Genomic DNA, 18,818 nt, shown 5'->3' on the forward strand with positions numbered 1-18,818 from the left:
TCTAAAGTAAGTCTAATTGAACTCTGAGGCTTACTTCCTAGTAGTGTGTATACATTTGCTTGTATGAATTCTGCAGCAGTGGTTTTTGCAGTACTTGGCAGAGATATCCAGTTTTAAGTCTTAAATCTTTTTACTGAATAGGAGGGGTTGTCAAGATGTTGAAATGAATGCTGTTTTTAAAATCAATTTGAAAGACAGTAGGTGAGGGGGCTGTTAGCATGTTTACACTTTTCTTTACATTGCTTTTCACCACTGAATAGAAGTATAGATCATGCTGCACGCTCTTTCTATAATGTGTGCTGCTTGATTTCTTGTTAGTTCAGTGAAACTTCATGTTTTTGTAGAATGTATACTATAAAGCTATGTTTCTCACAGACAGTGTTTCTAATATACTGTTCCTGAACAGCTCAGTAGTAAAGCATCTGCTTTGCATGTGTAAAGGCCTCCAGTTTCAATGGCATCTTCAACTGCAAGCTCTCAGGTGGCAGAACTGGGAAGGGTCTCTTTTTGACACTTCAGAAGTGCACAGGGTTTGGCTAGTTGAATTTGGCTTGGGTTGGTCACTGTACCTCAAAAAGGATAGACAGAGCTGGAAAAAGTACAGAAGGGGGTAAACAAGATGATCAAAGGGTTGGAGCACCTTTCCTATGAGAAAAGGCTGAAGTGTCTGGGACTTTTTACTTTAGAAAAGGCAGCTAAGGTCTCCCTCATTACTAGAACTTGGGACATCCAGTTAAGTTGATAGGCAATAGGTACAGGACAAAAAAAGAGAATACTACTTGACGCAACCAATAATTAAATTGTGGGATGTGCTGCCAGTAATTGTAAGCCACATTGAGCAGGTCTCTGTAGAGGCTGCATATATATTTTCTTAATAAGTAAATGTTCTAATGGCCACAAGCATAGATAGCTTTAGAAGGGGGTTAGACAGATTCACAGAGGATAGGTCTATCAATGGCAATGAGCCATGGTGAGTAAGGAAATGTCCATATTTAGAGGCAGCAAACCTCTGAAACCTAGTGCTAAGAGGCAAAGGGTCCCTGTTTGTTGGACCTGGTTGGCTGCTGTGTGAAACAGGATGCTGGACTAGATGGACCACTGGTCTGATCCACCAGGGCTCTTCTTAAGGGTTAAGCAAAGTTCTCTGTAGTATAATTTTAAATGTAGTTAAATTGTGGCCCTCTTGATTTGGTGATAATTTACTTCCAAGAGAGCCAGTTCAGTACAGGTTCAAATCCCCCACTCTGCCATGAATCCTGTGGCTCTTTCTCAGCCTAACTTATCTTTACAGTGGCTGTGAGGATGAAATGATGAGTGGAAAACCATGTATGCTGCCCTGAGCTCCCTGGAGAGCACGGGTAGGCTATGCTGCCTTGAATAAATTGTAATAGATCAGTAAGTTTACTTGCTTTTTTATTTTAGTTCATTTAGTTCATTCATTTATTTTATTTTAGTAGTACAGCGCTTTTGACAAGATAATATTACAATGCTTTTAAAGCAAGGTCAGTGAATAGACCTGTAAACCTGCTAAATTACTTGTCCCTGAATCTCACTGGTATTTGCATGAGAAGATCAGTAGTCGTCACCTGGATGTGCGTAAGATATTAAATCTAATGATATTTAATCTTGTTGCAAAGTATAGATCATGCCTCATCCAGAAAGTGGTTAAGGTGGCTTCTTTGCCACAATATTAAACAAATAAACATTTGTTAGGAATATTGTTTAGTTGTTTAATATTGTGGCAAAAAGCCACTTATTTGTTAGAAATACTAAGTCCTTAGGGCCAAGTATAGGGATGAGGAGTAGTACAGTATCTGAAAATGTGACCTTGTGTTGATTTTGCTAACATACACCCATGTATGTGAACCTTTAGGATCAAGATAGAACTACTACAGGAATTAAAATAATTTTGCATTAAAAGCCTGCCCTTGAGGTAATAGTTTATAAGCATTTGGGATGGAATAAATCAAGAGCTGTGCCAGTCTAGCATCATTTAATATGATAAATTACAACTGTGACAGAAAGATTATGGTATTACTGGCCAATATACTGCCAATAAATGTTAAGGGTAAAAATGTAGTTTACCTCAAATAAAGAATTACAGTTCTTGTATTTAATATAAGCTAATTTTCAAAGGACCCCAAATGTGCATTGAAGTCAAGTTTCTATGCTGTATAAGTACTATGGAGTTTTGGTAGGTGCAGTAAATGAAAAACAATTCTTTAGAATCTTCAGATAAATTTTCTGAACGTTTTCTTCTTTGAATATAAGTTTATGTATTTGGGCCAGTCGTGTTTCAAACATGAACACCTTGTCAAAACCCTTTCATTAACATACCAAAACAAAACTAGAGACAGTTATATTATTATTAAAAATAAGATTGTCAGTGCAATCCTGTGCAGAGTTAACTGTAAGGTAAGCTCACTTAAATCAGTTACTTTAGATAAGAGTAACTCTGCATATGATTGTACTGTGTGTTGTGGTTGGCTCTTTGAATAGTACAGATAGATGAGTCACCTATGTTGACTTTGGATGTTGCTATCAAACATGAGTGTTTTTAACTATACACTCAGAATCAGCTTTTTATGTTCTTGAACAGCAGATGGGCAATTAATGCCAAATATCTTCCTAAATCATGCATGAGCTTTGAGGTATAATTTACATAGCTTACTGACATCACCATAAAACTTTTTAATGTGACTTTTGTAATATATATTTTCTATATATGCGTGTCTTAAATATGGCACAGTTTCAATAAGCACAGTTTCAATAAGCTTTTGTACAAAGAGTCATTAATGACTGACATTCACTGCATAGTGGCATATATTTGTGTGGTATTATAATTAGTGAGACAGAAGCAATCTCAGAATCTTATTAAACTTTCTCAGTGGGAAAGATCTATCTGTGCCAGATACCTAATGTTAGAAGGCCACTGCCAGTTACAGTAGACAAGGTTAGGTAAGCCAAGAGTCTGCCCTAATAAATAGCCATTTATTACTATTTTTTGCCTGCCCCTAAGGATTTAGGATTCCATAAGCAACCATTTTGTATTAGATGTTACAGCACACTTATATATCAACAATGAGCACCTTAAAGATCAGCATTTGAGTCTGTCAGTACTTATGTAATATCCCTACAATGAAGATGCCATATTTTGGGTAATTTAACAGCTGGGTATTTGCTATATCCTAAGTGTTAATTGGCTCCATCTGAGAGTTTCAGAACAGCCCAAAAACAAGTCTTTCATAGACCCCTTTATTCAAATTTTCTTATAGTTATGAATAGTTGGAGAATCTTTAATTTTTATTTTGGGTGTGAATTTGAGATTTTTTTCCACGTGACTATTGAAACTATTAAATCAGTTTGTGATTCAGAAGTATAATTCACCCACTGAACTGCTGTTGCTAATGATACACGCTACTGCAAGTTGAGAAGGTTGTACTTAAGAGTAAAAATAGCTCACCATTAAACCCATCCCTCTGCCTTTAAGATGAGTTGCCAAAAAAGGTCAGTGATATGTTTCTGATGTAGGCAGGGTTGGAATATTTTTATGAATTTGTTGTATATCTTGGTATCTGTGTGTTTGGCAAAACAGAATTAGGTCTCTGGAGAAAATAAGTAAGCATTTTAATGAAGTGGCTACAATGTAAGGACTGCTTACATTCCAATTCCACATGCACAGATCCTTGGTTTGATTTTCAGATATATGTGTAGAGCAAAAAGATGTTACAAAATATATACTGTTTTGTATGCGAGAATGTAAATGGGGATATTATATGAAGGAAAATAGGTATGCAAATTGCTGCTGTAGTAGTTATGAAAGGGAGATGTTGACATGAATCACTCCTGGAGAAAGGCAGGGGGAAGTAGTAGAAACTACTTCAGATTCCTCTTCTAACTCCCCAGGCTTCCCCTATACAGCTGCATGTAATCAGCACAGTTATTTATTAACACTGCCTTACTGACCAGTCTCAACCCACACGATAATTAAAATCAACTTGGTCTCTGCTACTGGAAGGTGTGACTGAGTGTGTGTGGGGAGCTGAGAAAGCACCTGGCCGTCACAGTGCTCTCCACCCAAGTATTCACCTCAGCATTTCAGTGGTTGTGATTGCTCTCTACCTGAGCCCGGCTTCAGGCTAGTAGCTGGCAGAAAGGAGGGGTTTGTAGAGACTAGCCATCAAGCTCCCTGCACAGAGTGCTCAAGCTGTCAGTTATGCAAATGGCACTAGCAGAAGCAGGACAGTGGCTTACTGCCTCACACCCAGGTCACTCCCAAAAGGGACAGAGATTGCTAAGAGCCAAATTGCCAAAAAGTAGGCTCTTCCTTTTGGGGCAAGGAGGTCCAAATGACCCTCAGGTGGGATGGTAGATTATTAAAAAGTCATGACAGGAGTAAGTGGTCTTTCTTCCATTTTAGGTAACTGTTTGGGTATGCACAGTCCATGATAGACTAAGCTTTTACATAGGGGCTCCATCTTTTCTGTGCGGTAAAACAAGGTCTTAAGGTAATGCTGGACAATGAGAACTAAGGTAATGCTGAATCCTAGTTCAAGTAAAGCTCGTCTGTCCTGTGTAAGCATAATTTAGGGTGGGGAGGGGCTTTGGTTCAGTAGTGGAGCATCTGATTGGCATTCAGCGGGTCCTAGGACCAATCCCCAGCATCTCCAGGTAAGAAGATCAGGTAGTAGGTGATGTGAAACACCTAACATCCTGGAGAGTTGCTGCCAGTCTAATTAGACAATATTGATTTGGTTGCACATTGGGTCTGGTTCAGCATAAGGCAGCTTCATGTGTTTGTGTGTGTTCAAGTACACAGAGTGCTTGTAACTTTTCTTTGTTCCCTTGCTCAGCCAGAAATGCGTGAACAGAACATGTGTAATCTTTCTATTCATTTATAAAATTTTCTTACATTTTGAATGCTCTGAGTCTGATCTCTGAAAAAACACTATGCCTACTTGGTCTTGCTATCTGAAGTGTAGTTATAGGGTGGGGCAGCAGAGAAACTCACCATTCCTGGAGGTTGAAGTTGTGAAATTGTGACAGATCACCACCTTGTAGAGTGAAGCTGGCAGATGCAGCAAATAGGCGGAGACTTTAAATGTCAGTGCAGGTGCAGAGTGCTAGATGTATGGAGTCATTGATGGCAGCAGTTACCCACTTGGCACCCCTGGGGAGTGAGGGGAAGGGGCAGTGGTGCCAGGCAGGGACTTGGGGACACCCATGGGGTTTTTCTCACCTCCGAGAGGCCAACCAGAATGAACAGAGAAGGGTTTGGAAGTCTTTTCCATCACAGCAAGAAAAAAGTAATATCTTTAATACTTGACAGAGTCTTCGTATTTGTTTATAAATTACCTAAAAATGCTAAGCACTGTACATAAATTAAAAAATTAAATAGGCCGTGCAGGCTTGAAATGTATAGGGGTTAAACTAGTCAAGGGTTAACATTTGTTTGTGTTTTTTGTATTGGCTGTGCCACAACACATGAGTTACAAACTATGGAACCTGTAGTGCTAGATAGCTCTTCTATTTTATTTTAGTATGTGGAGAAGTGATTCACACGCAGCCTAAATTTTACTTGTGTTGGTAGTAATATATATAGAAGCCACAGAGTGTTATTTGCTTAGCTGTTTATATGTTATAATTGCAATATTTCCTGCAGTAAAGTATTTCAATATATTACACTAAAGGATTAGTGTAATTTTACTGTACCAAAATTAAGATAGGATAATAAACTTTTAAAAGAAATTCATAGCATTGAAAGTTGATCTTGAATAACATCTTTTTGCTGTTGACACAGCAATGAAATAACCTCTGAGACGGGAAACATTTTAGTAGTATTGTAATGTCCCAGCCTATTAACACTTTCCCCTCGATAAGGCAAAGATTTACAGTTGAATTTATTTTCATTTATTTGTAGACAAACACATTTAAATATTTGGCAATCGTTGCACTGTGCAAGATGAGCACTACATTGTGATTTAGAGGGTGATGATCAAAATCAGCAGGCCCAAAGGGGAGGGGAGGTAGTGGAGAGACAAGTATGAGTAATAAGGGATGAATGTGAGCACTACTGAACTATATGTGGATAGGCGTTGTTTAATTCAAAGTCTTTATGGAAGTAATGGGTTTGAGAAGGGAGACTGTAGCTAAGAAATCAGAAGGAGATGGAGACTGGGAATGGCAGCCATGAAGGAACTAGAAAAGATCTTTAAGTGTAAGGATGTGTTGCTGATAACAAAGATCAATCATGATCATTCGTACCACAGTATTCCCCATTACTATGTATGGGTGTGAAAGTTCGATAATGAAGAAAGATGGCAGGAAGCTCTTTCGCCTCCTCAGCGTTGAAATGACCAAGAAGAGAAGGAACAATGGTCGTGCCAAGAAGGGCAGAGGCCATGTCGGCCCTATCCGCTGCACCAACTGTGCTTGCTGCGCCCCCAAGGACAAGGCCATTAAGAAATTTGTCATCTGAAACATTGTAGAAGCAGCTGAAGTCTGAGATGTCTCTGAAGCAAGTGTCTTTGACTCTATGTACTTCCCAAGTTCTATGTGAAGCTTCATTATTGTGTCAGCTGTGCCATCCACAGCAAGGTAGTGAAGAATCATTCCCGTGAGGCCCGGAAGGACCGTACCCCTCCACCCTGGTCCAGGCCTGCAGGCTCTGCACCAAGACCGCCCCCCATGCCTATGTAAGGAATTTGCCTGAGTGATGTAAATGTTAAACATTGACTCAATAAATTACTTTCCACTTGTAAAAAAAAAAGAAGCTGGCAGGAAGAAAGTTGATTCATTTGAAATGTAGTGTTGGAGGAGAGCTTTGCAGATTCTGTGGACCACTAAAAAGACAAACAAGTGGGTTCTAGATCAAATCAAGCCTGAACTCTACTTAGAAGCTAAAATGACTGAACTGAGGCTATCGTACTTTCGTCACATTATGAGAAGACAGGAGTCACTGGAAAAGACAATAATGCTAGGAAAAGTGGAAGGCCGCAGGAAAAAAGGAAGACCCAACTTGAGATGGATTGATTCAATCAAGGAAGCCATGGCCCTCAGTTTGCAAGGCCTGAGCAAGACTGATAACAATAGGACATTTGGGGGGTCATTAATTCATGGGGTTGCCATAAGTCGAAAGCAACTTAATGGTGCTTATCACAAGCACACACACACTTCAAAACATGTTGCAGAAGATGAAGGAATATGAAACGGATGAGAGGACAGCATGTTTACAGTTTTGTAAGGTAACAGTTCACAGGGACTCATTATCTAATGCTGTGTAGATTCTTATTGCATATTGAGGACAACTGAGACAAAACTTTTTCTCACTTCTGTATTTTCAATTTTTTCCAGTCTGTAGGAGGAGTGTGGGATGGGGCGAAGCTGTTCGCTCCATATTTTTTCAGGCCTTTGCATCTATCTTCAATCTCTGAAAGCCGTGTATTTACTTTGAAACTTCATAATTCATGCATTTTCCAGGCTTATTTCTACAATGTAGGTCCTAAAGATGCATGATGTCACATTTTCTGTTTTTCCTTTAAAATAGTCTGAAAGTTGTCAGATAAAAATGTCTTGTTTGCGCAGTTTGACAGTGGATGTCTAAAAGAATCATGAGTTTGCAACCAGCTAGGATTTCTGTTGCCTGTCAGTGCCTTAAATGCAGTTGGGTGACAGGTTTCAGACCCTAGCAACGTAGATCTACTTTTTCATAGTTTAGTCAGTAAGATCCAAACTTCAAAATTCAGAGTTCAGAAACCCTGGGCATTTGAGATTTCTGTAGTAGTACTTACTTTCTGGGGGAGAAATGCCCTTCCTGATTTCAAGTCACCATATATGGAATGCGGACACACAAGTGATAACTCATGTAGGACTAGATAAAGTATATCAAAGTACATTTAAAAATTTTGTAATATAAAGGATGTCATAACAGCTTTTGACTGAAGCTGCTGTTAGGTTCCCTATAAAATGTTAGATGTCATGTAAATGTTAGAAATAATGTACAGCTTGGTTTAGTTTATTTTTTAATTTAGAAAGTGTATATCCACTTTGCTTTGGAAAATACCCAAGGTTTCTTACAATGAAAGATATACTTAAAATAAAAATCCAAAAACAAAATTATATAATACCCACCAGTGTTGGGAAACTTCATCTTCTATTTTAATAAAAACAGTGTAATTAAAACAGTCTATACGCAGCAATGTCCAGTAACATTACACACTGTCGTCTTGTTTGTGGCTTCCTAGAGGCACCTGGTTGGCCACTGTATGAACAGACTGCTGGACTTGATGGGCCTTGGTCTGATCTAGCAGGGCCTTATGTTCTTAATCTTAGTGCCAGAAAACACAGATTTATTCAGTTTCAAAGGCCTTTCAGGACAACACTGGAACTCCAAGAGTGGAGGGGACAGAACAAATCTTGGTGGGTGAAATGTTCCACAGTTTTGGGGCAGCAACCAAACTGGCTTTTCTTGTGTCCTTAACTGATAACAGGGCTTCTAAAGTATGGCACCACCAGCCAGCCTCAAGACCTTGGCAGGTTCAGGTTGGTGAAAGACTTCTACTGATAAAAGTTTCTGGTGTACAGTGTAACATCAACAGTTTTTGTGATCTTACAAAAATGATTGCTGTCTCCCTTCCAGAATGCTTGTTGGGAAGAAAGTTTTAGGTTTAGGTACTTTTTAAAAATCCTCCAGAAATATCTGGTTTTTATATTGTCCAAAATTAAAAGCAAGGTTATTTAAAATAGAAACAAACTACTCATCACCGTCAAGGTTCATTGAATTCCTGCGTGAATTGGATTAAGTTATTTAAATTACCAGTGCAGCTGAGGGAAAGAGTTGTGTCTGAACTCTGAAGGTTTTATGTACTGTAAAGAGTTGTGCATATTAAATATGGAAAAGCTTGAGTTGCAGCCCAGTCTAGCGTGATTATTCAGTATTAAGCCTTGCTGTGGTCAAGATGCCTTGCTCTTGAATGACTGTGCATTGCAATCTTCTAAATCATAATGTAGGCGTGGAAGACATGAGCGAAAAAATGAAGGCTTCTGATCTTTTAGCATACATTGGGCTATGCTGCCCTTGATATTTGGGGATTATTAAATATTTTTAATCTTTCAGTATAAGAATGTGCACAAAAATACCTGTTGCTTGCTTCTGTTTTAAAGTTGATTGTATTAATAGTTTGATTATTTAAGGACTTCTAGCCTGCTTTTCTGTGCTCAAAGCAGCTTACTGTGGTGGTTACCAGGGGTGTGCATCAGTTTGGGGGGTTATTTTTTTGATTTGGGTTAATAGGCATGAAAATTTTTGGAAACCCAAAAAGAGCCGAATCCTCATTCCAATATGTTTTTTTTCCTGGTGTTTTTTGAGCATCTGAAAATTTTCTATTACATTAAACCCTACGGATAGTCATTTTGGGGCTCTGGGGGGCAGTTTTTAAACTTAGAGATACCAAATTTGCAGCATAGCTACTGGTGCCTCTCCTTATGAGAACCCCAAGTTTGGTGAAGATTGGGTCAGGTGAAAATGCTATGCCCTTATTTTTTCAAGGATTCAAACCCTTTTTAAAATGCTAAAAAAGTTGCAGGATGGCTCATAATTTATCAGTTATTAAAGAACCCCACTTTCACTACATTCATGACCATATAGAATATGGTTTTGAAAATTAATCATAGCTTTTCCTGTTTTGCTTCAGGAAAAATATTGACAGGTTTGTTTGAAGTAGTTTTTGTTTTACAATAAAGTTAACAGCATTCCCCCCCCTTTAGACCTGAGAGCAGTGGTTCCCAACCTTTTTTTGGCCATGCCCCACCTAAGCATCTCTAAAATCCTGATGCCCCCCTGTGACATTGTCCCCAGCTGACTGCCATGTACATTCTGATTTTAATTTTTAAAATGTGTATGTCACAATATATATTTTTATACTGTATATGAGGCCCCCAGAACCATAAGAAATGCAAAAAATTCACTGTTAATAACTCATCCTTGAATTGCCCCCCTTAAAAATCAAATTGGCCCCCTGTAGGGCATGTGCCCAACGTTGGGAACCACTGCCTTAGAGGTATGCAATTTTGTTTTGATTTATTTCTGTTGAGTAACCTTGGAAATTCGTTGCAAATCTAGCTAATAGCTCTAGTTGTTTCCCATATTAATAATGTTATCCAGGCTTGGACAGTGTAACATTAGCCTGGTATTGTACATTCAGTTTTCCTTTTGCTGTTTAATTGTGTGTAAATACCCAAGCTACGTAGTGAGTGGTTTGCCATTGGTGATAATTATGCTGGAGGAAGTATCTAGACTGTGGCATAACTAATTTATTATTGATCATTGACAGACATCTTCAGAGCTAGCTACCAGGATTGTGAGCTGTGGTGCTGACTTTGAAAAATCCAGGGAATCCTTAATCTTCATATTCAGCAGAGAAATATACTGTTCTGTCTTCTAGCCCAGGGTTTGAATAAAGAAGCTGGGAAATCTTGGATTAGTTAATCTGATAGATTAAGGCTTGGTTTAAATGGAACTGTGGTTTCCAGGCAAATTATGGTTTGCTGATAAAGGGGGTAAAGGTTGGGTATCCCTTATCTGGAATGCTTGGGTCCAGAAGTGTTCCATATTTTGGAACTTTCCATATTTTGCAATATTTGCATATACATAATGAGATACCTTGGAGATGGGACCCGGGTCTAAACACATAATTCATTTATGTTTTATATACACTTTATACACATAGCCTGGATGTAATTTTAAACAACATTTTTAATAATTTTGTGTACATTGAAACATCAGCTTGGCGGGCTGCTGAGGGCCTGTAAGTAATGCCTGCATGTTGGCTCAAAATGTCCATACTTGGAGATCTTTCCGTATTTTGGATGTCTGATAAGGGATATTCAACCTGTATAATATATGGCGAGGCAAGCTCATTAGCTGAGGCTTGTTTGTGTAGGCTTGAATCCTAACTGCCAGCCAAAAATAGTTGTGTGATTTTCTCTTACTGCAGACTCCCACTTTGCCCTTCATAGTGTTCGTGGGAATTCACCAACCCTCAAGGCCATGGTGTCACTGAGTGTAGCAGGCTGAAATCCCAACATCAAACCATCCAGGAAGAGCAGACATAATACCCCTCTCCTTATCACTGCAGCCCCAATCCAAATTGGAACCCTGGGTGCCAGAGTTGACTTCTCAGTGGGAAACTTCCAGTGCTGTTTGGTTGAAAGTTTGCAAGGCAGTCACAAGGACATATGAGTTGGGCCTGAGTGTCAACTGCTGTTCTACAGCACCATTGTAAAGTTTGTTTTAAAGAAAAAAAATACCTGATGAATAAATTCGTTACTAAAGATATAACATTTAAAACTTTCAGGGCCTTTCACAGATGTAGTCACCACAAATCTTAAGCTACGAAATCCATCTGACAGAAAAGTATGTTTTAAAGTGAAAACTACAGCACCTCGTCGATACTGCGTGAGGCCAAACAGTGGAATTATTGACACAGGATCATCTGTAACTGTGTCAGGTAACTTTGAATGGGTTGGTTATTTTTGGTTTGGTTTGATCATTTGTGTTTCTATTAGTATTTTCTTTTAGCTGCAGAATCTGTAACGGAAATTCATGATTAAGTGAAACTTCTTTTGTTAATCAAGGTAGTCGCTGAAGTACAATGAAAAAGCTAAGTTCCACATCATCAAAATGGATAAAAATCAATGATTTTTTTAAAATCGGATTTTTTAATTTAAATTGAATTTTTTAAAATTTAAATTGGATTTATTTTAATAAAATGCTTTTGGAGGAAAAATCTATTTAAGATACATTATAGTCCAAAGGCTATTCATCAGGAAATAAGGATTAGTTTTTAATTATGTAGCATAAGGCTTTATATTTATGCAATGTTTAAATTTTTTGGTAAATGAATTCCATTAATCCATTCACAATGTCATGCTCTTCCAGAGGTTTCTGAAAGATTATTTGGGGCAGTTTTTCTAACGAGAAGATATTATCACAGATGCTTGCTTTTGCAGTTCTCAAAAGCATGTATTTGTGTCTGCAGAGATAACATGCCTCTTCTTCACAGCAAAAATGTTATAAAATAAACATACAGAGTTGAGGGGAAAAACCTTAATCTCATTGTTCCTTTGCATATCTATATACACTTAATCATCCTCTTACCTCTTAAGTGCTAAATTCCAAGAGGTCCAATGAATAAATTGTTTGGACTGGAATAGATCTGCACAAGTAGCTAAGTGTGAAGAGGGCGGGGCAAACAGTAAAAATGAAAGTGCAACCTTGTGAGCAGAATACTCCACAAGTCTTGGGATCTTTGCGTAATAATTGTGCAAGTCAGTTGCGTGCCTGTGCAACTCAGACTTGAGGCGAGTGCTAAAAGCACTTCAGGGCTGGCAACCTCTTCCCAACCCCGCTGGGTTCTAACAACTGCACTAACACTTAACTGTACAGAATAGGCACTTGAATGTAGAAGTAAATCCAAAGGGGTGGTGGTGGAGGATTTGTAAGTCCTTGACGAGGCCTTGAAGTGCTTGCTAGTCAACTAATAAGTGTTCACTGGTTCCAGGCCCTTCTTCCCAGGGCTTTCCTGACGCTGTCCAAACAATAAAGTCTGTACCTGGAACTTCAGTCCTGCAGCAGGAATCCCTGAAGTTCTCTGCTCCAGTCCTTGGTTCCCCTTTTCCAGGTTTCCACCAGCCTGTTTCTCCTCCTCGGCCTGTTCTTCCTGTCAGCCTGCTCCAACCTAGGCCCACCAACTGTATCTCTCCTCCTCCTTCCTCCCCTCTGGAAAAAGGAAGGCCAGCCTCTCCAGAGCCAGGACTGCTGGGAGATATAGCCTTTTTGAAATTCCATTATATTTGTGTATAGCCTGAGGTTTATCACAATATTCTCTCCCTGGAGGAGAAAACCTATAATGGCAGCAGGTCATAAAAGTAACCCAGCTTGGGAATATTTTAATGAAGTTCCTCTTCTTCACAATAATTTCATAATTATCTGTGTATGTATTTTTAATAGTAGAACTAAATCAGTAATTTTTGATATAACTGTAAAAACTACTCTGAAAATTTATTATTCCAAAAATGAAACCTTCATCTGGTTGTAAATATTATACCAGCAAGAGTGAGTCTTTCTGTAAAAAAACATGATTTAAATCAAGTCTTACTGACTAGTGATTTAAATTGTTTTCTTTTTAAAAATCTGATTAATACTGATTAATATTGTAGCTTATATTGGTTATGCTAGCGAAAAAAATAAATGAAGTGTTTAATTTGCACAAGAGATGAAAGGTTCTCAAGAAAAAGAGTTTGCTGATAATATCTTTTGTTGTTCACAGTCCTTACGGTGTAAGATTTGGCCCATAGTTCATGATATGTAATATGCATTTGCTAAACCACAAGGTGGTTCCACCAACCTTTGCTTTCTCCTCAGCATAAGGAAAGAAATTCTTAAACCCTTGGGCACTGAAAAAATGTGGCTATTTTTCAAAAACATTGTTACAATTGCTTGTTCAGCTGTAAGTTCATTGGATTCTCTCCCCAATCCACATTTCAAGAATATCTGTGAGTAGTGACAGCAGCCCTAACTTGGGTGGCCCAGGCTAGCCTGATCTCAGAAGCTAAGCAGTGTCAGCCCTGGTTAGTACTTGGATGGGGGACCACGAAGGAATACCAGGGTCGCTACACAGAGGAAGGCAAATCACCGCTGTTAGTCTCTTGCCTGGAAAACCCTATGGGGCTGCCATAAATCAGCTGTGACTTGGTGGCACTTCCCTCCACCACCTGTGACAGCATACCAGGAAGGGGGAAGTGCTGGAAACGCCAGTAAAAATGACCATTGCATCACTGTCCTGTGACGGGGGGGGTTGCAATGTGGGAAGGGAAAGGAAATTTAAATTCCTTGATGTGCAGTGTGGAAGTTTGTCTGGATTCACAGATCTGGTCTAGCCTGGCGCCTCAGTTACAATGTCTGATGAATGGGGTTTTCTTTAAAGTAGGGGTCCTCAACCTTTTTGCGCCTGTGGGCACCTTTGGAATTCTGACACAGCGTGGTGGGCACAGCCACAGAATGTCTGCCGCAGGAGGTGGAGCCATTCACAAAATGGCTGCTGCCACAGCTTACCTTCAGTCACACTGTAAAGATCCTTCTGCTCTGGTGGCACCTGCTGCCAAAAGAACGTTTTTAAAAACCTGCGCAGCCAATCAAACCTCCAATGGCTAGTCTGCAGTCTTGCTGGGCAAAAGCCCCACCTGGCCCTGCCTACTTTCTAAAAATGCTTGGCTGGTGCCAGGAAACGTGTCTCCCATGGGTGCACCGTTGGGGACCAGTGCTTTAAAAAATCTCCTTCCCAACACTGTAGCTGAGGCTTTGGTCTGCATTTAACCCAGACTCAAATCAAGTCTTCCCTTCTCATGCTTTAGTCAGTTTTCTTTGTATTGGATGTTTAATGAGCTGTGAATCTGGCCCTTAGTTGAAATAAAGGTTCAGTCCATCCCCTGAAGACCCTGGTAGAGTGTATAGAGGTGTTTAGACATGTGTACATCAATGCTATAAAAAGGCTTATTTCAATGCTGGAATTGGAAAGTGGATAAATTTAAACTGGCAATTTTTTTTTTTTTTTTATAAATTTTTTTATTATTTTCATAATAAACACACAAAAAAAAACAAAAAAAAATAAAATAAAAATTACATATACATAAAAAAAAAAAACAAAAATTACATAATCAGGACACAATTTATCCATTATTACAATATTCAAATCATTTTATAAAACGTGTGCCCCGAATACAAAACCCCTCCGCCCACCAGTGCCCTCCACCATTGGACTTCCGATGAAGTGTTATGGCATATAAAAAGAAAAAGCTATTATTATATCATATTGAAAATCATCTTATACTATAATTCGTTAACTATACTTTTAAAATCCGTTTTTGCCACTTTATCCCAATATGCGGTGGCCTTTGCCCACGTAGCTTTAAATTCCTCCATATCTTTATCATATAGAAATGCTGTAATTTTGGCCATCCGCATATACATCCATAATTTCTCTCGCCACTCTTTAATTGAAGGTTTATTTGACTGCTTCCATTTTTTAGCAATTATAATTCTTGCTGCAGCAAAACTATATTGGCATATGACTCTGTCACCTTTATCCAAATCTTTTTTTGGTATTCCCAATAAACAAAAAGCGGGGTCTTTCTTAACTTTTAATTTAATCAAGTCATTCGTTTCGATCAAAACTAATCTCCAAAACCTCCTTATTTTTTTGCAAAACCACCAAACATGCATAAATGTACCTATTTCTGTACCACATTTCCAACATATATTTTCCTCATCTTTCTTCATTTTACTTAATAATACAGGAGTTATATGCCATCTGTAAAACATTTTATACAAATTCTCTCTTATTTCATTTGAAATTGTAAACTTAAATTCTTTTTTCCATAACTTTTCCCAAATTTCCAAATCTATATTATAACCTAAATCTCTCATCCATTTCAGCATCACTAACTTAATCCTTTCTTGTTCTAAATTTGTCTCTATAAGTAATTTATAAATCCTACCTATCAATCCTTTATTACCCTTAAATAGTATAACCTCAAATTTTGATTTGGTTTGATTAAAACCTAACCTATTATCTTTATTAAAAACATCTCTTAATTTATAATACATAAACCAATCTTTAATCAAAATTTCTTCTTTTGATTTCAGTTCCCATATACCATCTTTATATTCTATTATTTCTCTATAATTATCACAATCCAAATTTAAATGTGCACCTCTTCTCATAAATGCTTCTATAGGATTAATCCAACCAGGTGTTTTACTTTCAAAAACTTCTTTATATTTATTCCAGATTTGCAATAAATTTTTCCTAATAATATGAGAGTTAAATTCTTTATTTACTTTCTCTTTATCATACCACAAGTAAGCATGCCACCCGAATCTCAATTTAAAACCTTCTAATTCTAATAATTTCGGATTCTCTAAGAGAATCCAGTTTCTAATCCAGGTGAAACATGCTGCTTGATAATACAATTTCAAATCTGGTAATCCAAATCCACCCGTATCTTTTTGCTCAATTAGGTTATTGTATGCAATTCTATGTCTTTCTTTACTCCAAAGAAAACTCATAATATCTTTTTTCCAAACATCAAATATCTGTACACCCTTAATTATTGGGAGATTTTGAAACAAAAAGAGCATTTTAGGTAATAGCATCATTTTTACTACTGAAATTCTTCCCCATAACGATAATGGCAGTTTTTGCCAACTTATCAAATCCTTTTTTATCTGTTGCCATTGGTTCACATAATTATCTTGAAATAAATTAAGGTTATTATTTGATAACCATATACCTAAATATTTAACTTTATTTTCAATATTAAACCCCGTCTTTTTTACTAATATTTGTTGTTGTGAGAGAGTCATATTCTTAGTTATAATCTTAGTTTTAATTTTGTTAACTTTAAACCCCGAAAGCTTTCCATAAACCTCCAAAATTTTATTCCATCTGTCAATTTGTTCAATCGGATCAGTCAAAAAACATACTACATCGTCCGCATATGCTTTAAACATATAATGATTTCTACCTATTCGTACACCAACTACATCACTATTTCTAAAATTATGCAATAATAATTCTAATACTAAAATAAACAGTAAAGGGGAAAGAGGACATCCCTGTCTCGTTCCCCTTTGAATTTCTATTTTGGGTGATAATGACCCATTTATAATCAGATTAGCAGATTGTTGTGTATATATACCTTTTATAGCTGTTTTAAAATTCTCACCAAAATCCATAGAATCTAATACCTTAAACATAAACTGCCAATTAACATTATCAAAGGCTTTTTCAGCGTCCAAAAATATCAAAGCTAATGGTGTTGTATCCTGCTCTGCATATTCTAAAAGATCAATTACTACCCTCACATTCTGACTCATCAACCTTCCTGGTAAAAAACCAGCTTGATCCTCATGTATTACTTGATTTAATACTCTTTTTAATCTTGTAGCTAAGACTGTTACAAATAGTTTATAATCAGTATTTAATAATGATATTGGTCTAAAATTTTTAACTTCCGATATATCCGAATTTGCCTTTGGTATTAATACTATATTTGCCTGTTTCCAAGTTTGAGGGATAATCCCTTCTGTCAATCCTAAATTCATTACTTCCAACAGATAAGGGGTTAATTGGTCTTTAAATATTTTGTAATAGGATGCATTAAATCCGTCTGGCCCGGGAGATTTGTTTAATTTACTTTTCTTTATTGCCTCTTCCAACTCTTCTTTAGTTATTGGCAAATCCAGAAAATCTTTATTTTCTTGTGTTATTTTCCCCCAGTCTCCTTTAGTAAAATACATCTCCATTTCTACCTCTGAAGGTGTCTTTTTGCTATATAAATTTGTATAAAATTCTACAAATGTTTCTAGTATCTCCTCTTTTATTCTTGTGATTTTACCCTTCCTTTTAATTTGAGTTATTGGTATTTTTTTCTCCTTCTGCTTAAGTTGCCATGCTAACATTTTTCCCGGTTTATTTGCATGTTCAAAAAATCTTTGTTTATTAAACATAAGTTTTCTTTCAATTTCTTCTGCAATTAAAAACTCATATTGCTGTTGCAAATTTCTAATCTTCACCTGTTGTTCATATCTACTTGCTTTATCTTGCAGCCTACTTAAATGTCTTTCTCCTTGTTTTATTTCATCTAAAATATGTTTTCTCTTATTCTCTCTTTCCCTGTACCATCTTGTATTTTGTTGAATTAATAATCCTCTAATTACTGCCTTACCGGCATCCCAAACTATATCTTGACGAGTACCCTTATCTGTATTTTCTTTAAAATAATTCTGTATTTCTATCTTCAATTTAGCAACTATTTTAGAATTTTTTAAAAGTAAATCATTAATTCTCCAGGGTTTATACCCTCTATTTCCCACTTGAATTTTAACTGAGACAGCATTGTGATCGGACAGAGCTCTGGGTAAAATTTCTGGGTTTTCTGATTTCTCTATTAGGCCTTGCGAAAGCCACAACATGTCTATTCTGGAACATGTTAGGTGTCTTTGTGAAAAGAAAGTATAACCTTTTTTATTTCCATGTGCCAATCTCCAAACATCAAACATGTTCCATTGATCAATAAGAGTGTCAAAAACCCCTGGTAACTTTCCTTCATTAAGCGCTTTTTTCTTTTTCCCAGATCTATCTACCTTAGGTAATATAACACCATTAAAATCCCCCATCCAAATCATCTTTTCTGTGGCATATTCAGCTAATAAAATTGCTAATTTATCATAAAACATTTTTTGATTTATATTAGGAGCATATATTCCCACAAGCATTATCTTCTGAAATCCAGATGTTATTTCAATCATCAAAACTCTTCCCTCCATATCTTGATAAACAACTCTTGGTTCGAATGAGACAGGTATATACATAGCTATTCCATTAGTCTTTTTAACCCTATTACAAGCCGTGAAGAGTGTACCTAATCTTACATGTTCCAGTCTGAATATATCCTTTGGGAGTATATGCGTTTCCTGTAAACAAATAATGTTAGCATTACTTTTGAGTAGATGGTGAAATATTTTTCTTCTTTTATTAGGAGAATTCAGTCCGTTAATATTCCAAGATAGGACCTGTAACATATCAAAGATCAATTAATTCCCATAATTTTCCCCATTCAACATAAACAACCATGTCAGATATTGCCCCCCCTCCCCCAATTCTGCAGTCTTCAGTCGTCAGTTGTGGAGTCCTCAGAGGAGTCTGTTGGTAAATCTCCACCTCCAGCTGCTTCAGATGCCTTTTCTTCTTCTGTAG

The 18,818-nt window shown here is 37.3% G+C and overlaps 2 protein-coding genes and 1 pseudogene across 3 annotated transcripts in view; all 3 read left to right on the forward strand.

Annotated features, from left to right (window-relative positions):
- The window catches only part of RAB31 (RAB31, member RAS oncogene family), a 156,533-nt gene that overhangs the window by 69,877 nt on the left and 67,838 nt on the right, over positions 1-18,818 (forward strand). The window lies entirely within an intron of this gene.
- Positions 1-18,818, forward strand: part of VAPA (VAMP associated protein A) — a 43,181-nt gene that overhangs the window by 2,589 nt on the left and 21,774 nt on the right. The window contains exon 2 of the mRNA XM_056854868.1: positions 11,355-11,507. Coding sequence (XP_056710846.1) covers positions 11,355-11,507 — 153 coding nt within the window. The remainder of the gene's footprint in view (positions 1-11,354; positions 11,508-18,818) is intronic.
- Positions 6,346-6,748, forward strand: LOC130482058 (40S ribosomal protein S26-like; annotated as a pseudogene).

Source organism: Euleptes europaea, chromosome 8, assembly GCF_029931775.1.
Source record: "Euleptes europaea isolate rEulEur1 chromosome 8, rEulEur1.hap1, whole genome shotgun sequence".
Classification (NCBI taxonomy): Eukaryota; Metazoa; Chordata; class Lepidosauria; order Squamata; family Sphaerodactylidae; genus Euleptes; species Euleptes europaea.